This window comes from Galendromus occidentalis, unplaced genomic scaffold, assembly GCF_000255335.2.
Source record: "Galendromus occidentalis unplaced genomic scaffold, Mocc_1.1 scf7180000077183, whole genome shotgun sequence".
Classification (NCBI taxonomy): domain Eukaryota; kingdom Metazoa; phylum Arthropoda; class Arachnida; order Mesostigmata; family Phytoseiidae; genus Galendromus; species Galendromus occidentalis.
The window spans coordinates 595,230-614,519 of NW_003805171.1; the positions used below are offsets into that span (position 1 = coordinate 595,230).

General features: G+C 51.8%; 2 protein-coding genes across 2 annotated transcripts in view; one reads left to right on the top strand and one right to left on the bottom strand.

The window, feature by feature from the left end:
* Jupiter (microtubule-associated protein Jupiter) overlaps positions 1-19,290 on the bottom strand; it is a 36,573-nt gene that overhangs the window by 5,978 nt on the left and 11,305 nt on the right. The window lies entirely within an intron of this gene.
* Positions 16,817-18,275, top strand: LOC100906443 (uncharacterized). Its single transcript, XM_003741482.1, has 5 exons — positions 16,817-16,932; positions 17,036-17,177; positions 17,409-17,434; positions 17,683-17,809; positions 18,050-18,275. Exons 1-5 carry the CDS (start codon positions 16,895-16,897, stop codon positions 18,056-18,058), a joined length of 342 nt encoding a protein of 113 aa, XP_003741530.1. The 5' UTR covers positions 16,817-16,894; the 3' UTR covers positions 18,059-18,275.

Below are 19,290 nucleotides of genomic sequence, written 5' to 3' on the forward strand. Positions count from 1 at the left end.
GGAATTTTCTTAATGACTGCGGCACGATGAGGCGTCAGTGCCCGAGGCGGTCGCGTGTCACTGTCGCATCATAACGGCAGCGTCGGCAGGCTCTTCTCGGTGGTCGCAGCAGGATATTAGATTGAAGGTCGGGAATGAGGATCTTCAGAAAAGGATCAGGCACCCTCTCCGGGACGCGAGATCTCCTTTCTGGCCTCGGCGCATGGGCTGCCGGTCGAATCTGCGGCCGCCTGTCAAAACCCAGCGATCATCCAAAATTACGCAGTGACGGAAGATTTTCATTCTCTTTGTGTCGGCAGAGACGATTTGTTTGACGCGACGTGAGCCAAAAGGTTTACGAAAACGCATTTTTAAAATAAATGTTCAACTCGGTGTATGGCGGATTGATCGGGATTAAAGTTCGAGTCGGTCAGACACCGTCGTATTCTCAGAAGAACGAATGGGTTGTCAGGCGTGATACGATTCGATAATCCTTGCGTGGCATTCATACCTATGTTTCGAATCCGATCATTCTCAATAATCTCTTGTTGGACATCGCCGGTCGCTGAGGCGACACTATCCGTCATGGAACCTTCGGAATTTCGTAGACTCGGAGCGATAATAGATCATAATCGGTGACGTGTTTCCCTCGGAGGATCCGCATTGGACGCTCAGAGCTCGAGCTCGGTCGCGGGATCGGCTCTCTCAATAATCTGTGGACTCCTCAGTTCCTTCCAACCTAGTCGGACTAGTCGTCGAGCTCGAGAGCAACTCCAGATGAAAATGGTTCTGTGACACTGTAGGTGTAGGGATGATACAGATCCACCTGACCGCATCGAAGTCTTCATGCTTAGCGATACTTCATGATCAAGAGAATTTCTCTCCTCATCAAATGACGCGTTCCAGGATTATCCTCAGGTGTTTTCTCGACATTACCATCAAGGGTCTCTGGAGCCGTCTCGACTCGGAAATCGGGAGGAGTTCATATATTCCGTGTTTCTCTGTAGGGTACACCGGACTCGTGAGTTAGAGCATCCTGCTCGGATTTCTTGACACGGATTCCCGTGCCCGCACCGTGCTTGAACCTGTTCATGTGAAACAATTAGTGTCACTTGAGAAATGATCTGGCTCCAGTACCGAGTCGCCAGTCGACACTTCGGAGTCTTCGTTCGAATGGCGACCATTTTTCAAGATTCGAACCTTACCGCTCGCGACTCATCTGCATTGCAGATCAGTACGTGATTGGGGATCGCTTTTGCGGTTTTCGTCTCTCACATTGTGCTGCGGAGGAAGAGCGCCTTTTCAGATATATCGGGGCCAGAATACATTGGGCTCTTTCCGTCGTGTGTCTGAACCTCAAACATTCCAGTCCGACTTCTCGACCGAAGACCGAGGTGGACGCTCGACGTCTGCTCCCAATGAATGCTTCCTTCCTTTCTCTCTCTCTACCGACTGAATGCTTCGAGTTGCGCGCCGCGTCCCCCGGCGAACCTCGACACGATCAAGACGTCATTGATTGTCATGGCAGAAATCTTCCTAAAGCTTTTTGTGCATTCAGGCGTCTGTTTTTTTCAGGCAGAGCGAGTTCGGCAAAACTCCCAGAATCCAACCATCCACGATTTTGATTCAGTCGGATGTCGTTCGCCGTAGGGGTCGGACGTGAACTTTGCCCAAGAAACTCGTCCGCTTGTGCCCGAACACTCGCCCGTAATCCGAGCATCTCTAATGATCAAAACAAGGGGAATATGCATTACTTCTGTTTCCGTTGCATCTAAACCCGCAGGCTGGTCTCAGGCTAGAATGGAAGATGCGAAACCCAGGTATTTCTGCTTCGCGGGAAGAATCATTGTGTGGCATTCGGAGAAGCCAGACAGCGAATCATCGTTCGTACGAGTGGCAGAAAAAGGAACGTGGAATCGGCAACGATCTCGGCGCCTCTTCACGCCTGGCTGGCTAGCGTAAAAGCCCCGTGGACGCCAATGGAGACATTTCGTAAAAATCCCCGAGCAAGTTGAAAAACCATTAATTGCAGTCATATCAAAGGAAATGACATGACGAACCAGTCGCCACTGTCCTCGCCTCCGCTTGAAAGGCTGGAGTCGCGGCCGACTTATCGTCGCTGCAGCGAGTCAACGCTGAATCATGTCCTACAAATCATGTAAATCTTAAAATTTAAATGAGAATACAGTGGGTTTTTCTTCCGCGCGACCTCAAGGAACCCGCAGCGGACCAGGAACGTCTGTAAATTATTATCGGATCTTAAGCGACTTCGGAAACTCGTAAAATGTAGTACCCGGGGCTCATGAGCCTTCGACGAAACCGTAATGAAGAGCACTACGTGATTCCTGCGTCTGAATGGATCGAACGACCGGCGATTTAATGTGCGTGAAAGCAGCGCTAGTACGAAATGCGCGATTCAATCATGGGGCATTTGGTTGCGGATTCAAAATCCCCGCTCCCCCTTCCTATACCTCACGTGTTGAAGAAGCACGCCTCGAACGCGCCGCCGCGCCGCTCTTCTCTTGAAGAATTCTACCCCTCCCCATTCCTTCCAGGAGAAACCCGGGATCCGCCACTTGTGCAGAGAGCGCATGCAGTTGCCAGACACGGACTGGAGCATGACTTCGATTTCCGAGCCCCCGGCTCAGCTTCGTTGGGAATTCTCGATATTCCTCCCACATGGAGCGTCCGAATGCGTTCCGATACGTTTCCAAGCTCACAATATTCCATTTCGAGGAAATTTGACCCGCGGCTCTTAAAACTACTCACTCAGCGCTTCGCGTGGAACCCAAATGGATACTCGAGCTCTAAAAGCAGTTCACTTCCCAATGCTTGCGGCCCGATGAAAGATTGACCTGATCCTGATGATCGCTCGAAATCCAAACTATCGACAATACGGCCACGCAGCGGAACAACGACGATTGGCCGATTTTTCGCGGAATTCCCCAGAATCGAGAAAATTTCCATGTCGCTCTCTTGAGCGATCGGATCTAGTCGTTCCACGTGGCGAACCCTTGCAATTTTGATCGCGGTATCGATAGGCTAGACGATCAGATTCGGTCGTCCGAGACATCCGCGGCGCGAAGATGCTCCTTTGACACTTTTCAGGCGGCGGACAACAGCAGCGAAGTCTTGCTTCTGAAAATAGTCTACCAGTCTGACACGAGAATCAGCACCCTGACTCGACATTTGAGTCAAGAGCAACGGAGATCTCACTGCGATGAGACGAATCACTTTCAGCGATATTGATCTAAGGGGGCAATCATTTGCAACCATGCGTCATCGATGGAGCCATGTCGATGAAAGGTGGCCACGGAGCTTGAATCTCGGCGGTGCGCCTCAGAACGGAAAGTTGATTTAAACTGTCATCAGACGTGGGTCAAGTTGGGTTTCCAGCCAAATCCTTAGTCCTTGAGTAAGAGTTCAATCGGCCGTTTGGAACAGACAGGAAATCTATGGCGAATTCAACTTCGGTAAACAAATGTGTCGTCAACGACGCGAGTTCTCCCTGTGTCGCGATGAATTTCCACATTACCAGGGGTCATCACTCATCACTTTCTTATTACGCTCATCAGATTCTCCCAGTGACGAAAATGCCACGCTCGACTGTTTCCGATGCAAAAATGCACAAATCGCCACGAGCTACACCGTTGACTTGAACATCAGCGAGGGGGCGAAAATCATTTTAGGGCATGGACTGTATACCCCGGGTTCCCTATCCGCGCCTGCCGGTCCACGAAGCGTAGATCTTCAGAAAACTTTGCATGTCGTCTCCCGAGTCGAGCTCCGAAAAACAATAAATTCGTTCCCGATCGACAAAAAGGCATCGTTCAAGAATTTTTCGACGCTGCGAGCAGACTGATCCCGGTGCTGATCGCTATCGAGATGTATCACATACAGCTACGACTGGCATGGAACAGAAAATTCAGACAACAAAACAGATTCATGAAAATGGATCCATGGTCCGTGGATTGCCGATAGGCCTGCAATCGAGTTTTTCGATTTTGTCGTCGTGGTTGTAGTTTCGGGAGTTACAGCCTCAACGGCTGTCCCGGGCAGCGACCGTTGTCGTCGTTGCCTCCACAGCACTTCTTGATACCGACGCCTTTGTTGCCGCTCTTGAGATGACCACTGAAGTCGAAATTGATCTTTTCTTGCGAGAGGCGCCTTTCTTCGGGTCAGAAAATAGCTGTTCTCGTTTCAAAAGTTCTGTCCAAAACGGCTACTGGCAGGCTTGCCTGTTCGGTCAGTCGTTCGGACGCTCGTTCGGTCAATCAATGCGACTCGAGCAGCCCTTCTTCCACAGAGTCCGTTCGACGAGCTGCCGAACAGACGGTGCTCTGCCCGAACGGAATACCAGACACATCGCCCCCGTCGCCTCGCGAACAAAATGTTGCGATGCGTGAAACAGAGCGATAGAAAGTACATAGAATATAAGAGTGGACGAGTAGAAGCACAGAAGCGGGCACAGAAGGAGCATGGGAGGCATAAATTACGTTTATGTCAGCAGTCGGAGTTCGTCGACACGGCGATGCTCGTCGTCTGTTTTCCGGCCGGCTGCCTGGCTGGCCGGCCAGCGCTCCGAGTAAACGTCGAGCCATCGTCGACATAAATGTGGCGTGACTTGTGAAAGGGTTTTTATGTCAGAATGGTCAGAGCTTTCCTCCTCGGACCGCTCACTCGACGATGCTTCCGTCGTTTCGTTTCTTTGATTTTTATATTTATCCTCAGTCCTCTCGTGTAATTAGACCATACTGTGCGCGCTCTCTCTCTCTCGTTGGCGGGAGGTATTATTACCGCAGGCAACATAATGACGGGCTTCGCCCAGATCGCACGGGGGGATTTCCGCTATTTCGACTTCACGGGCTTGTGCAGTGCTTCTCAACGCGGGATGAGACTCCGATTTGGTTTGACCGCGGCCTTGCGGAAAACGATCGAGACTCGTTCAGAGCTCATGTCCCAGCATTGGTTAGAGACAATGGACGGATTCGAGTCGAGCATCGCCGGGAGGCGACATTCAGAAAGGGACCGATGTTGCGAGCGCTCTGTGGTAAATTTCTGCGGAAAACATCTGATTACAAGACATGAGCGGGACAGCTGCGCTGGCAACAAGAGAAAATCACAGTCATCCGTTCTCGAGTGTGTGGTCCTCACGATCAGTGGTGGTCGAGGGGAGCCACACCATCGGACGAGGGTCGACATCCGCGGATCTCGCTGGGATAAGATGCCACGAGATGAATTTGTCGTCGTTGCGATCGTTTACGTTGTTCATTTCGCTATTGTTGCTCTCATTTTCGTCGCTTCTTCGGATCCGATCATCATTGTCGTTAGGATGAGCTTTTCCCGAAAGACCCTTCGAAGCGACCGAAGGGACCGGTAGCTCGAGCGGCGAAACTGCTTCCAATCTCGTTAAGAACCAGAAGAGGAAATGACCTCTACAAAAGATCCGCTCCTTTAGATCCGTGACCAGGTCTCAAATGGGTGAGCGAAAGCACCTCTTCTTCACGGGATCATAAGTCGAGACGCCCACATCGGTAGATTTACGAAATCATCGCTTCACCGAGAAGCTGCTGATCCCGTGCTTGACCGCCACCAACGGTTACGTTATCGCGTTGTCTGCTTAGCGGATTTCGCTTCTCAACAAAGAACAGTTCGCCCTCACCAGCATCAACGAGGAGGTGTTGACGTGGTAAACCATGCGTTCAGACAGGCTTTTACGACGAAGCCGGCGTTGAAAGATCGACAGGAGCTCGTCGGAATCGTTCTCATGAGCCAGGAGAATGCGAGAGATCATACACCCGTTGTTCGCGGTCAAACTGATTATCGGACCGAGGGCTCATGTCAGGCTGGCCTTTTCGGTGTGATCGTCAGTTTTTATCATTGAGAACGACGCGCGTTCGCCACAGAAAACTGATTCTTCATCGAAACATGAGGGTGTCTGGTAAGCCCGTGCGCTCCAGATATCTTCACGATGAAGAAATCCAATGATCTTGATTTGTTGTCGCCGATATGAGTTACTCAGGACGGCTTGGTGGAGAGTCAGCTCCTCTTCGGTACTTGCATCAGGCGTCTGTGCGAGACTGCGCTGATATCACGGAATCACGACTCACCTGCAATAGAGAGAAGGTCGACATTCAAAAAACTGATTCTCCCGGGACATTGGAATACAGAGAAACCTCTTCGCAACGGATCGCCTTGGGGACGAAAATCCCGCTCCTTGTGCCGGGATTCCTCCATCGAGCCGATCATGGCCATAGCCAGTAATCGGCTCCCAGGTCCCGATCTCTGACCAGAAGGACGGGACGCGATAAGTCATTCCTGTCCTCACGGTGGGACTTTCCCACATAAACAGATCGACCAGGTGATATCGGACATCTGGCAAATTCGGGGACTCATTAGAAATCCAGAAAAGCGTGGATCTACTCGAATGACAAGCATACTCTGGGCTCCCGTAGGAAGCAGCCAGACGCTCCGTTCGGACTTACGATCCCTTGAGCCTGCATATCTGGTATTTTAAACGATTCGCTCAGATCGTCCGCCGATGAGGAACCATTTAATCAAGTGAATGATAATCGAGAGCTCGATTGACAAAAGGAGTCGAAGTCGGGTGGTTGACTCGCCTGCGGACGCTCCGCTTCCGTTATGAGCGTGAACGGGAATCGCGCCACGTGATTTTCCACGTCTCTATCGGCAGCGCCGAGATGAAATTGACTGATAGGTGAGCCTCAGACCGTAAGAAAATCTCGATTAAGAAATTACAGGCGCGAGGGTTTGTCTTCTAACAATGAACGGACTTTTTCGGAAGCTTCTCTGTATTTAGACTTGGGCAGGGCACTGTTGATCGCTCGGTCGCCATCTCTCTGACGATGTGCACTCCCTTGAACACAATGCGGGGCCCCCGGCCGGCACTGAAGCTCGCTCAGCTTTCTCTTCTCGGCTTGCTCTCTTCGCAGTCAGTCACTTCTCCGAACGGGTGGAGAACTTTGCCACCTGGCAATTGTGGCAACGGTGGCAATTCCGACCGCACAATTCCCACTCTCTCGCAGCGCAGCTAGCGGAGCGCGGTATGCGCGATTCCGAGCTGGCGTTCTGTCATCATTGTGTGTGAATGGCTTATAGCAGTTCCCGCCCCAAGTTCTCCACATGTCGAGTTTTTCATATTGCTAATTACTCGATCTCACTCATACGGCAGCAGTCCGAACGGTGATTCCTGCACTGGCCCCGTTCACACACTTGATGCGGGGAAGACGTTACAGTCTATTCATTTGGTATAGCCTTGCGGACGATTGCGTCCGCGTGCCGCATTTGTAACGAGACATGATCCTTCACGCATGAAGGAATGATTCTTTTCCCGAGTCAGCGCAAGGTGAACTCACTCGACATGTGAAGCTACGGAAATTCCATCGAGCTTCTCAAGCTTGGACGTCGTGGATCGTCCCGGGAAACGATCCATGTAACGAAGCCGTCACCGACGTCTGCACACCGAAGGGATAAAATCGGATAAAGAAAACGGGGCCATGTCTCTAGGTTGACTTTTTGGGCTGTTTTCAGGTTAATTCCGCGATTTGCTGTCAACTAGTCTTCCATGCGATCTGCTCGCTGTAATTTCGGTGCACATACTCTTCGACGGACATCATAACCGTACGACGGAGTTTTATGCATGGCAAGCCCCTATTATAATCCGCTGGCCTGTCCACCGTATTCAGCATCAGCAGCCGTATTCCGGGACTGAAGAAGCGACGATTGGTCGGAATAAACGGAACACCGAACAGGAGAGAAATCATTGTCGAATCGAGCGAACGCAAGCGATCGCCATTCTCACATGATAATCAGCTGACCGACCGGCTAGCTGGTGCGCTCGATGCTAACAGGATAATGATAAGGAAAATCATCATCATCAGCAATAAGATATTTGCCGCGTTTCGCGTGTTAACGAGCTCGAACGCCGTTACCGCGAACGCGGCGATGCTTCTCCTCTGATTCCGTCGTCAGAAAAAAGCGAACAACACAAAATCTTCGACCCTGTCCATCAGTGGCTCGAATCTGTACCCCTGCCCGACCGTCGATCGGTCGCTCGGTTGGCTGCTCGATCGATCGAAAGAACGGGTGGACAGATGGACGGACGGACGGAATACGCAGTGATCATCCCGGTCCTCAAACGTTACCGCCTCTGCCGGCTGTCGAGAATCGACAAAGCGCTGTCATCTTGCGTGTTTTTTTCGCTATTCGTCCCCGCCGGAATTTCTGGCTCGCAGTCCCGAATGGAGGCCTGCTCACTCGGACAAGTCTGGATTCGTTAGGATGAGCCAGTCCGAGCGATTCCTGATTTAGAAGATTTACGATGCTCGGTCACTCATCGGCTCCGAAAAACGAATCAGGAGGATCCGACGTGTTCAAACGCCAGAGAGAAAGCGTCGACTTTGGATGAAAAGAGACCGACGTCCGGAAGCAAAGACGAAATTCCCCGAGAAGTTCGGCATTCGCAAGCGCTGATCGCTATCCCGAAACCGACAGGACATCAATTAATGCTGAGCATGATGTCGCTCACCGAATCCTTCTTCAAAACTCAGATGTGAGAACGTTCAGTGTCGTTCGGAAATTTCATCATGCCCCTTGTTTTCCCCGAGTTTTTCTAGGAGCCCATTCTTGTCAGATTGAGCTTGAAACATTTGCCGCAGCGTCGGCGGCGGCTCAATTTTGAAATCCGTCAACGGTGGATGGTAGTTTGACAAATTCCGGTCGAGTCACGCTTATTCCGCTAGGTCAACAAGCCGTCCGAGAAGATCCCGGACGTTTTGTCCGATTGGCAGACACCGGCGTTGAAAGGAATTTTGACGCATCCAATTTCCAGCCGAGACAGGACTTCTCTAGAGCGCTAAATTCTAGCTCGGGCTCTTGCCCGAGCAGTTCAGACAGTCGCTTCTTCACAGTTTGCTTCCCGAACAACGACTGCGAACAAGCGTCTTTTCTCACGCTCCGCAATCGGTAGGGATTTCTAGAAGAATTCAGGAACGACATCGAGGAAGAGGGATGAAGCCTGGGGTAAGAAAATATGAATCACAGCGAGAAGAGCGTCCCGACCGAGAATATTCCCACTTCGAAATGTTTTCCAGCTCACACGAGCGTCGAGCCATATGCACTCACGAGGAGCGGAACATTTTTGACTGATTCCTCGGTGGCCGTGGACATGACGTGCTACCCGACCCATGGTCCGACGTGTGAAACAGCAATGGGTGCTCGGTATGACGCACTCGATCACTGCTTCGGAGGAAATACCGCTGAGAACGCCAAACCGCATTCGGTTGTTGCCCGCTTCGAACATGTTCCCGGGTCATTACACTTCCCGGAAGATCATTCGAACGATATGGCTATCGCGGGTCGCCTCGAGAATTCGAAACTCCGAAACGCATATTTTTCCGCCGAGGATTCTTATCTCGACGGAGCTCACGTTCGGGCATACCACAAATGTACATGCACACAGACAAACTGTCGAACCTCAGTTCCGAGAGCTGGGATTCGGTCTTGTGCTTGCGAGTCATTTGCGCTAAACGCTTCTTCTCCTTCTAGAATGAAGCCAGATTAAATGACTGATGACGGATAGTATCCAGACGTTTGATATTCTTCGCAAACAGCTCTCTGTCGATCGTAAACCGCATGAGTCAATCAAGTGCTCGATGGACTGATAAAAGACAGCGGTCTACTAAAGGCTCGTAAATTTTTCTTCTAATCCAGCTTCGGTCTCTGGATATTAACGAAAAGTTCGCCACCTCTCCCGAGGCAGACGGCATTTGTTAGCTGGTCATCGTTTCGAGATGTCAGCTCGGCGGCGGGCGACGGGCGGCAACCGACAACTGGCGTCATTAAAACCAGCCCGAAATGCGGGAATCGAAATTCGAAATAAAGAATATCTTGTAGAGCATCCAATGTGCGGAAATCTTCGTATTATAAGCAGATCCCTCGGGGACATCGCTCGCAACATATATGCAGAGCTATCACGTTCTTTGGATCTCGAAACAACCCGGCGGGTTCTCCGATTTTATCGTACGAACAGTCTCGCTGCGAGCTGAGTTGCAGATGCGTCCCGAGAAAATCAAGAATCCGATGCCAGCGGATCGCGTGGGAGAAGAGCGCCGCGTCGTACGTCGAACGAGTGGGTCTGCAGGGAGGGAGCTCTGAGTTCAAGCAGTACATACTCTTTACATACATGAGAGTGTTCGAGCCCGGAGCAGCTCGGGTCAACAGGTATGCTGGCGGTGTGTTGAACATCTTTAGCTCGTCCCCCCACCTCCGCACCGAAGCCGAAAGAGAGTAGAGTGAATGATGGCCCGTGGCGATGCCGACCATTGGGAATCCTCTTGGAGGGGAGAGCGGGGGAGCAGATATATTTCGGGAGGGTGCTGGGTCCCTTCTCCCGCCAGCATTCATTTTTCACACACACACACGACGAGCTTTACGAAAAGCGATTGTTCACCTGGGAGTACTTTTTTTTTCGACGAAGAGTCATTCCTGACCGTGGCTTAGCGGGAGTCGGTCGTGGTGCATTATATGATATACCTATAATACGATTTGAGATCTGCTCGAGCTCGCTGATCAAATCGTTCGACCCTTCCGAACATTCTCGAATGGCTATGCAAAATTCCGGGGGAAATCCCGACAGGAATCAAGAAGAAAACAGATACCCGTCCAGGCCTCCTCTTCCTCGAAGTACTCTGAATAGAATGAATTGCACGAACATCCAGATAAATAAGCCAGAGATCTGCCCCTCTCGCTTGATGACCGAGCCCAGACGACTTCCTCCTGCCGGAGCGCTGTTCCGATAGCGGTGAATCTTTTCTCGAACGAGACGAGAGAAGCCGCAAGGGGCCCTGGCCCGACTCCCTAGGACACTGACCATATTCGGAGGGTACCTTCTTGGCAGAGTCAACTCCTTTTCCGGCAGAGACACAGACACAGCGAAAATATATAGAAGAAAGCTGCGCGACCCCGACCCGCCATGGTAGCAATAGGGCCTCCAGAAACGACGACTCTAGCCAGCTCGAATCTTCTTTCCGACTCGCAACGCACTGGCCCGCCCGAGTCGGACACTCCACGCGGATCTTCCGAGGAGATATGAGACCGCGGTGTGGCATCTGTCTTTTCTCACCGCTCCGAAGTCCCTCAGAGATATAAGAAATTACTTCCGGGTCGAGTTCCGCTCTTCAGAGTTCATTGCGCTCGAATGGGAAAGCTGTCCTAGGGAGAGCTTCCTATGGCCTTGACTCGAAGGCGAACTTGACCGACGCGGCTCGTTCGATCGTCACATGGTTGACGGTAATCGCTCCGGGCGATACACGGAATCCTCTCGTAGATCACCGGGGACATCAACTAATTTACGATTAACGACCCATCGAAGGGACATTGCGGGACCGCTCCTCGGGATATTCAAACGGCAAATGAACTGGGATTCTCATATGCGGTGCTCTCACGCTCTGAATTCGATTGACAAATCACCGAGTCCTGTGTTTGGGGAGAATCCCCGTCGGAAAAGCGCATCGGAATAAATGAGCGAAGCACGCGGCTCGAGTGTAATTGCCTCATCGACTCATCACCAATATTTCCAGCATAGCGCACCCAAAAGCGATTCGCGCAGAGTCATTCAAGATATTCGGTGTAATTAGAAGCCTAAATGAGACCGCAGACGCTATAGGGCATCGTTTTATCCGTTGTAGTCTCTCTGAAATACCTACTTTCTTTTCCCGATCGGTGTTGGAGTGCCGTGTCGTGCGCTCGATCGTTCCTTCGCTCTTTCGAAACGGAACCAGTGAGTCACCCACCGCTCGCTCAAAGTTAGTGCCCGGGATCTCCAGCCGCGACTTAGTTCACAGCGCACTGGTGGCCGGAGACTAGCTCTCCTCTTTCCTCTCCGCGTCCCCTAGCACCGCGTGCGAGCGAACTGAGCAACAGTCCATAGGAGCCACACTCACATTTATTGGCCTTATTTATGTGTTCTTTCGCCAATAGACATATTTATTACCACTGAAGCCCGATGTCTGCTCACTGCCTTGCTCCCTCCGATTTCCAACATGCGGCCTGCCGATACCGACAATACCGCGCTGCTTTAGCTGCAGAGGCGACAGGTTTTGAGGGCATTCGCTTTCAGCCACAGGCTGAGTGCCTGACACGGCGATCGCGGCTGCTCAATCCCGGAGATCGACAAGTTCCTGCGTAATGCAAGTTCTTGAGGAGACGTTCCGCGAAGATGCATATTTGAGGACTCCGAGGATCGATAGCGTCTCTCGATTGGATTTCGCCTTCGCGTTCCAGAAACCAAATTGTCCCAAGTCCCCCCAATGGCTATAATCGGCCGCACGGCGGAACTCAGCCTCTCAAGCGCGAAGTGAGACAATTGAGACATCAAAAAAAACAGAAAAGCAGCTGCCGCGAGAACAAGAGGAGAAAAGTTGTCGACTGGTTAATTCGACTGGATGGGAGCACAAAATCTGAAGAATTGCCGACATTCAAAACAGATGATCTCGGGGGCGGTTCAGTGGCTCTACTTCTCCATCGTTCCCCTCAACGATCCCTGGTCGCAGAATAAGGCTCAAGTTTCTTTAAGACCAATTTTGTCTCGATAAATCTTCGCTGCTCACCGACCGAGAGCCATCTTGAAACTTTAGTTGATGCTATTTTCGAGCAAATGGTTGACTGCTCGACTACAGCAGCATGTAGCAGCAGCTTTCCGTGTTCATGATCCTCATTACTCATTCCTATGAGGATTTATTTTCTGAGCTCACCAGAAGATGCTCCGTGCGACTCAGTGAGGCGATTCGACTCTGCACCACACCACCGCATTCGTCAGGGAGGTGTATTCCGTGATTCGAGAACAAGTTCGCGCTTCCGTTCCGATCATGTTGAATGATCGGCGGAACTTCCGCGGGAAGTTCTTCTCGCACGTCCGAAATATTCCGAACCTGCAAAAAGCACCGTGTACAGGCGAGACGAGATATTCTCGCGGAGATTCACGGTAAGATCGATGCGCCTTCGGATGCTTCTCCTCTCTATCGAGCAGTGGTCTTTGTGCCGACGCGATCTCAGAATAGAGACGCTTTGAAAAGCGGGCTGGGGAGGGAGGAGAGCGCCCCTACAGCATCTTGGGAGCGTAGCAGGGTCTTGAGTTGCATATCACGGGCCAAGCGAGCCTTGAGAGACGCTTAGTCATCCCGAGTCGATCTCCAAACTTAAGTAATCGGCCACGAAGATCTCGACGAGAGCAGCACACGCAGCTCCGGAAAGGGGGCCACCCGTTATCATTGATTAGATCTGCCTCCTCTGTTCCCATGCCCATTAAATAGCTGCCTCGTGTAGCATTGTCCACCCTTTCCTTCTGACCGAGCACGACTTTATTTCGTTACACTGTGATCCATCTTAGCGTCGAGGAACTTCGTTTTTCCCAAGTCTTTGAATGCCGCATGTCCCGAAGCAACAAAAGACATCGCGATGGAAGTCGTCGAAATTCAGCTTTCGTTCAAACCTCCTCAAAGAGGTCCCGTCCCTCGAGCGGTACGGCCCTCCAATTGCTAGGGCACGTGCGCTGGAGAAGCTCATGGCCCATGAGTATAAATACGATCCAAGTCTGACGAGAGGGAAGACGGAATGTATATGGAACTCGAAGGGCAGCCGCTAATGAGCGCACTTCAATTCATTCTTCAGCAGGGGCCAAGATGGATCCGAGAGAGCACTTTTCCTTCTATTGACGGTTCCCGACTTTCTCTATTGTGTGCTCGTCTCCCGCGGTCGTCGCTGCTCGGGTCGTCCCGTCCTGATGTCCCTCGTTGCCCTGGCGAAAGTTCTCTCGATTCTGACCCGCGTTGCCCTGTCAGAGTAGCACAAGTAGCACCCACGACGGCATCATCTTCTCTATTACTCTGAATGCTTTTCCCGCTCGGTTGCATCTGGAACCCCCGTGAACGAGGGAGAGAAGGCCACCGAACCAAACCCCAGCCCAAACCCCGCTTGGGGCCCCTAACTTTGCTCTTGAGTGTCCTCACCCGACTCCCTCCGCGATTCTATTGCCATCTCATGGTCTGCCACTTCGACCGATCCAGACTATTCCTCGCATTCGAATTCTAACGGAATGCCGCACACGAGACGCGTCGGACTCTTTTTCCATCGCGAAGCGGCGCGGGAACGACGAGCAACGACTCCAATATTCTATTCGAAAATTTCTCTTCCCTTTCGGGACGACCGCAAATTCTGAGGGCGACTCGTGGAGCGAACGCCGAACAGGCGGCTCTCAGTCAGATGAGAAGCCGCCCGAGACGCCAAATTCGCTGTTCGCTGAACCCTTGTCGAGAGCCTGCTCCGATTTCTGTTCGCAGCCATTGTATAACGATACAAAATAATCCTAATTCAATTCAGAGAGAAAAAAACTGCCAAACGGAGCGACTGGTCATTGATCTTTCCTCCTGTCTGTGTGTTTTGGGTGTTGTGTGAAATCAACCAAACCCAACAGAAGATCGGCAGGGCAGCAGCCAACGAACTGTCATAGTGGCGGGAGCAAGAGGAGGAGGAAAACAAACTTCGGAAGTATTTTTAGCAAAGTTGAGGGGTCGAGCGATCGTCGGGCACTTAGATGTAGTGTTTGAACTCCACTCCAGTGACGTACCGCAGCTTGGGCTCTTTCTCGGAACCCATGAGCTTTTGCGATTCTCATCTCAGAATAGAAATAGACGAGAGCTAGAGCCTGTGCGTCGAAGGAAAATTACCGCCTCGAGGCGGATCGACAGAATCAGAATCTTTGGATTAGAGAAAACACAGCTCCTCCGAGACCGAAAACAGGATCGAGGAATGGGAATGTCGCGATTCTCGTATGGGAACCTCGGATCTTTGCCGGAATCAGTCCCCTTCCGACCGAAGCACAATAGGAGAAAAATCTTTGTCGGGCTCTCGGCCTGTGCTAATCCGCGACATACTCATTGAACCGAGTCTCTTCCCTCTCACGAGTACCCACGCCAGCGTCGAGGAGTGAGACTTCGGGGAACTTCCCCGTCATTGGATGTATTGATACGAAAAAATCTACTTTCCCTCCAGCTTTCCGCGTAATGAGGTCTTACTTGAATATTAAAGGCTCAGGAACGGATTTACTCGGGGAGCCCAGGATAGCAAGTGAGGTGATGAATTATTCCACTAGAGGCTAGCCGATTCACCCGTCTCGAGGGGAGTCGACTGCATCCGGAGGTAAGTGTCAAGTGAGGCTGGCTTGAACTCTTGGGAAGCTCGATGTGGGGTTGTGATGGTCGTTGTTAGCGGTTCGCGGGGAGATGCCTTGCTGCCAAGAGCAGAAGTGCCTTTCAGCGGTCGAATTGTGTCTTTGAAAGCACAACTCTAGCTCGAGGGCTTTTGGGGAGAATAACAATTACCGCGATCGTCGCGTCGTAGGAAAATTCACTGAAGTCCTCCATGTAGAGGAAAATATATCGTTTGGTTTTCGGGAAAAATTAATCAAATCTGTCTGGATGCGTAAATGGAAGAAGCGATGCGGGATCATGTCGCGGCTACTAGACATTGATGGATCGATTTCGTCATTTGGAAGGGAAAAATTCGGCGACCGAGCAACGTCCCAATCCATGCGTTTGTTGATGGATATTCAGGCGGTGACCTCAGCGCGTCCCGTGTTTGACCCGACATCGTACATACTGACCTCAGAATTCGAACTCATCTACGTGGCAGCGAACGTTTAGGCGAACAGGCCAGCAAATGCGATTATCGACTTACCTGGAAAGAAGGGAATGTGAGTTTTGAAATGGATTTCTCCGCGAGCTCCGAGTCTCGATCCGGAGGAAAAATCGAGTTCACATGGCGTTCGGATCGCCGAGATCCACGGGCTCGTCATGTGAATACCGCAGCACACAACGTTCAATGAGAAGACCGAACCTAGAGATCATGAACTGGAACTGCCAAGGAAGGCAATCAATTCGCTCCCGTGACGAATCCAAGATGCCGTGATACACGTTCGATTGGAGCACATCCGCTTTCCGCGGAGCGACTCCTGCCGGAGAAATAAAAAGTTCTCGAAGCCCTCAAAGATCGTCGACCTGCTCCTCGGGGTGGAGTTGTACCGCAGGGAGGAAGAATCGCTTGCTCACCTCGCCATCCTTCCGACGATGTACTCGTGAAGCCATTGACATATACACAGGACTCTCGTGCCTCAGTTTCGTCGAGAAGATTCCGCCGGCGAATTTATGACCGCTTCCTCGAGTCGAGTTTATGGCCACCCGGAGCGTGATTCGAAAGAAAGAAGGGCCCGGAGCGCGATCCGAACGCCAAAAGGGAAAGAAAACGGAATCTGCCGCTAGATTCGAGCGGGACTCGTCACCGCTGAAAACGGAAAGCCTCGACGACTTTGTTCACAAGTGTCGCGGAGGTGAGAACGGCGATCGTGTTGGAACCATTTTCTGGATTTCTGACCATTAAGCTTCCCTATAGAATGATCCGAATGAGGCGAGGCAGTAATCGTGAACGACTAGAAGAAGAATGAGAAACCGACCAAAAAAGCTGAAATGTATCAGTCTTTCCCTCTTTATCTCGTGATGGAATGGAATTCGGGGTGGAAACGGCCTGCCGCTTATGGGCCCCACGCTCGGAATGTTTTTCCCCGTGTCACGAATATCTCCAATGTTGAAACGAGGGGAAGATATCTCAGTTCGTGGAGCGGAGATTGTCGAGCGAATTCCATCCAGCGCACGCGTTCCACTCATGATCGGCGTCAAGACCATTCGTTCAGGCTATTCCTCTATAATGGAATGTTCTCCTCGGCGGGAACAAAGTGCACGTTCTCCCACGATCGACACACGATTCGAGGTCTGTGCATCAGGAACGGGATCGGAATGTATACATCGATTCACTGACTGAGCTGAGCATCGCAGGGGGAGACAACATGAACCCAGAGTCCGATTCGAGAATCTCGCAGAGAAGGTAAGCACGTGGGGTCGTCGGACAGACACCCGAAGATCTCGTCCGATGTGCGTCGAATTGGAGAATCGTCGAAATTGTCAATCGGGCGATTCCATCGTTCCAGAGTGATCGAACCTCCGGACGGCCTGACCCTCTTCTTGATGGAGCATAGCGAAGATGATTGGGACGGCCTCGAAACGTCGCCGAGTTTTCATGACGGAGAGGAGGATGATCCCAACTCCACGGGACAATTTGATGATTCGACGGTTCGTGCTCACCATTCGAATGTACCCGAGCGCGTCTCGCCCGCGGTATTCACAAACTGAGTCAGTTCGAATTTCGTTCGAGTTCGGCTGCCTGGAGCGATTCCCCTGTAGCGCCGAGATTCAGCCAGTTGGGAGAAAAACACAATTGCGTGTGGATTCGCCGTCTCGGACATCATTGTTGATGGTTTGAGCGTAGGAGAATCTTCGAATCTAAAGCTGGCGACTTTTTAGAGTCGGGGCGCATCTCTTCGAAGACCGTGAGTACCGAATCGCCGCAGTTCGGATTGACATCGGCAAATGGACTCCAGAGAGGGAAATCTCGCGAACGGAAGCAGCGAGGAGCTGCACCACGTCAGGAGACAGCTCAGAACAACAGCTCACGTTTTTTCACCGATGTGGAATCGGTCGCTACTTCGGCGAGCTGAGAGAGCTCGTCGCACAGAATTCACCTCAGAATCGCGCTGTCCGTGAATGTTCTCTAATAGATAATGTTCTTTTTCCACAGGGTCCAGCCTCCGTTCGAGCTGCGGTCCACTCTGAGAGATGAGGCCGAGGGAGAAGGGTTGAAACGTGCGAATAACTTCGGTTGGAATTTCTTGACCGCCTTCATGTGGTCATTGTCTCGAGTGAAGGCAAGTTACCCACGTCAGCGCAAAACAGCCTGTATTTGCTTGCCAGTTCGCATCGCAGTGCCGGTTCCCATTGATCACGGGAGGGCGGCCGATTCGAGCCGATCAGCGACTCCATCGTCTGCAGCGACCACACCACTTCCAAGCTGTGTGATGGACGTGGGACTGTCGGCATGGCGCTGCTCTGAGTTCTAGAAACTGCAACTACATTGTTCTCGACTGATCAGACTGGAACTGTTCCAGATTTCTTGAGGCGACATCCTTCAGACGATCCCGTGTCTCTCCCGTGAGCCGCCCCAACGCAGCGGGATCTTGGGAAAGAAACATCGTTCGAGCGCTTTGCATCTTTTGCCGCATTCAGATGGCTCTCTTCCGGCTACGTGTCCCCCTTTAGGAGCTTACGGACTCTGGTTCACGCCGCCGCTCGATGATGTTGGAAAATTCCCCAATTTGATATAAAGTATTCTAAGGCTAATCGCGGGGACTATGATGAAATTCCTTGAGCCCATGAGAGTTTCCCCCCTTGTAGAAGTAGAAAGTTGGGCTCCACCTGCCGGTGCCAGAAGAGCCTTCGGAGGCTGCAAGCTCTGATTCTTGTTTTGGAACACGCGCGACAATGAGGCGGATGATTCGATTGACCGGCGCGCGTCTCAGTCAGCTAAAACGTGGGAGGAAGGAGGCTCCCTTCTCCGACCCTCTTCCCGTTACTCGGGCGATCCGCAGGTGGCGAGTCTCTGTCTCGCCACGGATCCTAGCTTCCCCGGAATATGCCAAATTTCTTCTCTGCCCCAAGTTCCCGGCCTCGCTGGACAGCTGGTGGCATAACGTGCTCCGATCGAGGCACGGGACTCTGCGCCCTCGGAGTAAGCGGAAGCGGAAGCCGTTCTCTCTCGGAGCGATTGACTCGTCGTCGAAACCCCGGCACAAAGTGGTTTCGTTTTTTGCCCAACATGCGACAGGGCGGAGCAGTGTGCGCTATACCGTGCCTGCGCCGACGCTCGCCGATATCTTCCAGCAAAGAGAATACGTTTCGAGCGGATCTCCTCCGAGCTATTGACAATCCGGCACCGCTGTGTCAATGTCGATTAGCGGAAGCAGCCTGAACCATCTCTCAACGCCAGTCCACTGCTTTTGGCCAAATTCTGAGCGCATGCGAGCGGAACAGATTTATTTACATGTCAAGTAAGCAAGCACCCAAGTCTCGGTAAGGCGTTGGCGTTTAGCCACCACGACGGCATCAGGCACATGGTGAGATCAGCGTGTCGCTCTACGCCATCCGGGAAGCCGCCTCGACGACTGTGTGCGGTTAACCGGTTCAACTACTGTCGATGATGTAAATACAACTACGAGTCAGCTTGACTGTAAACAGTTATGTGCTACCGCTCTGAATATGTTTCAGTATGGACAGACGCTCGCTGAGCGGATTCCCTGAACCAAACAGATTCCACGGACGAAAAATGCTGACTGGAGCAGAAAATTCTTGC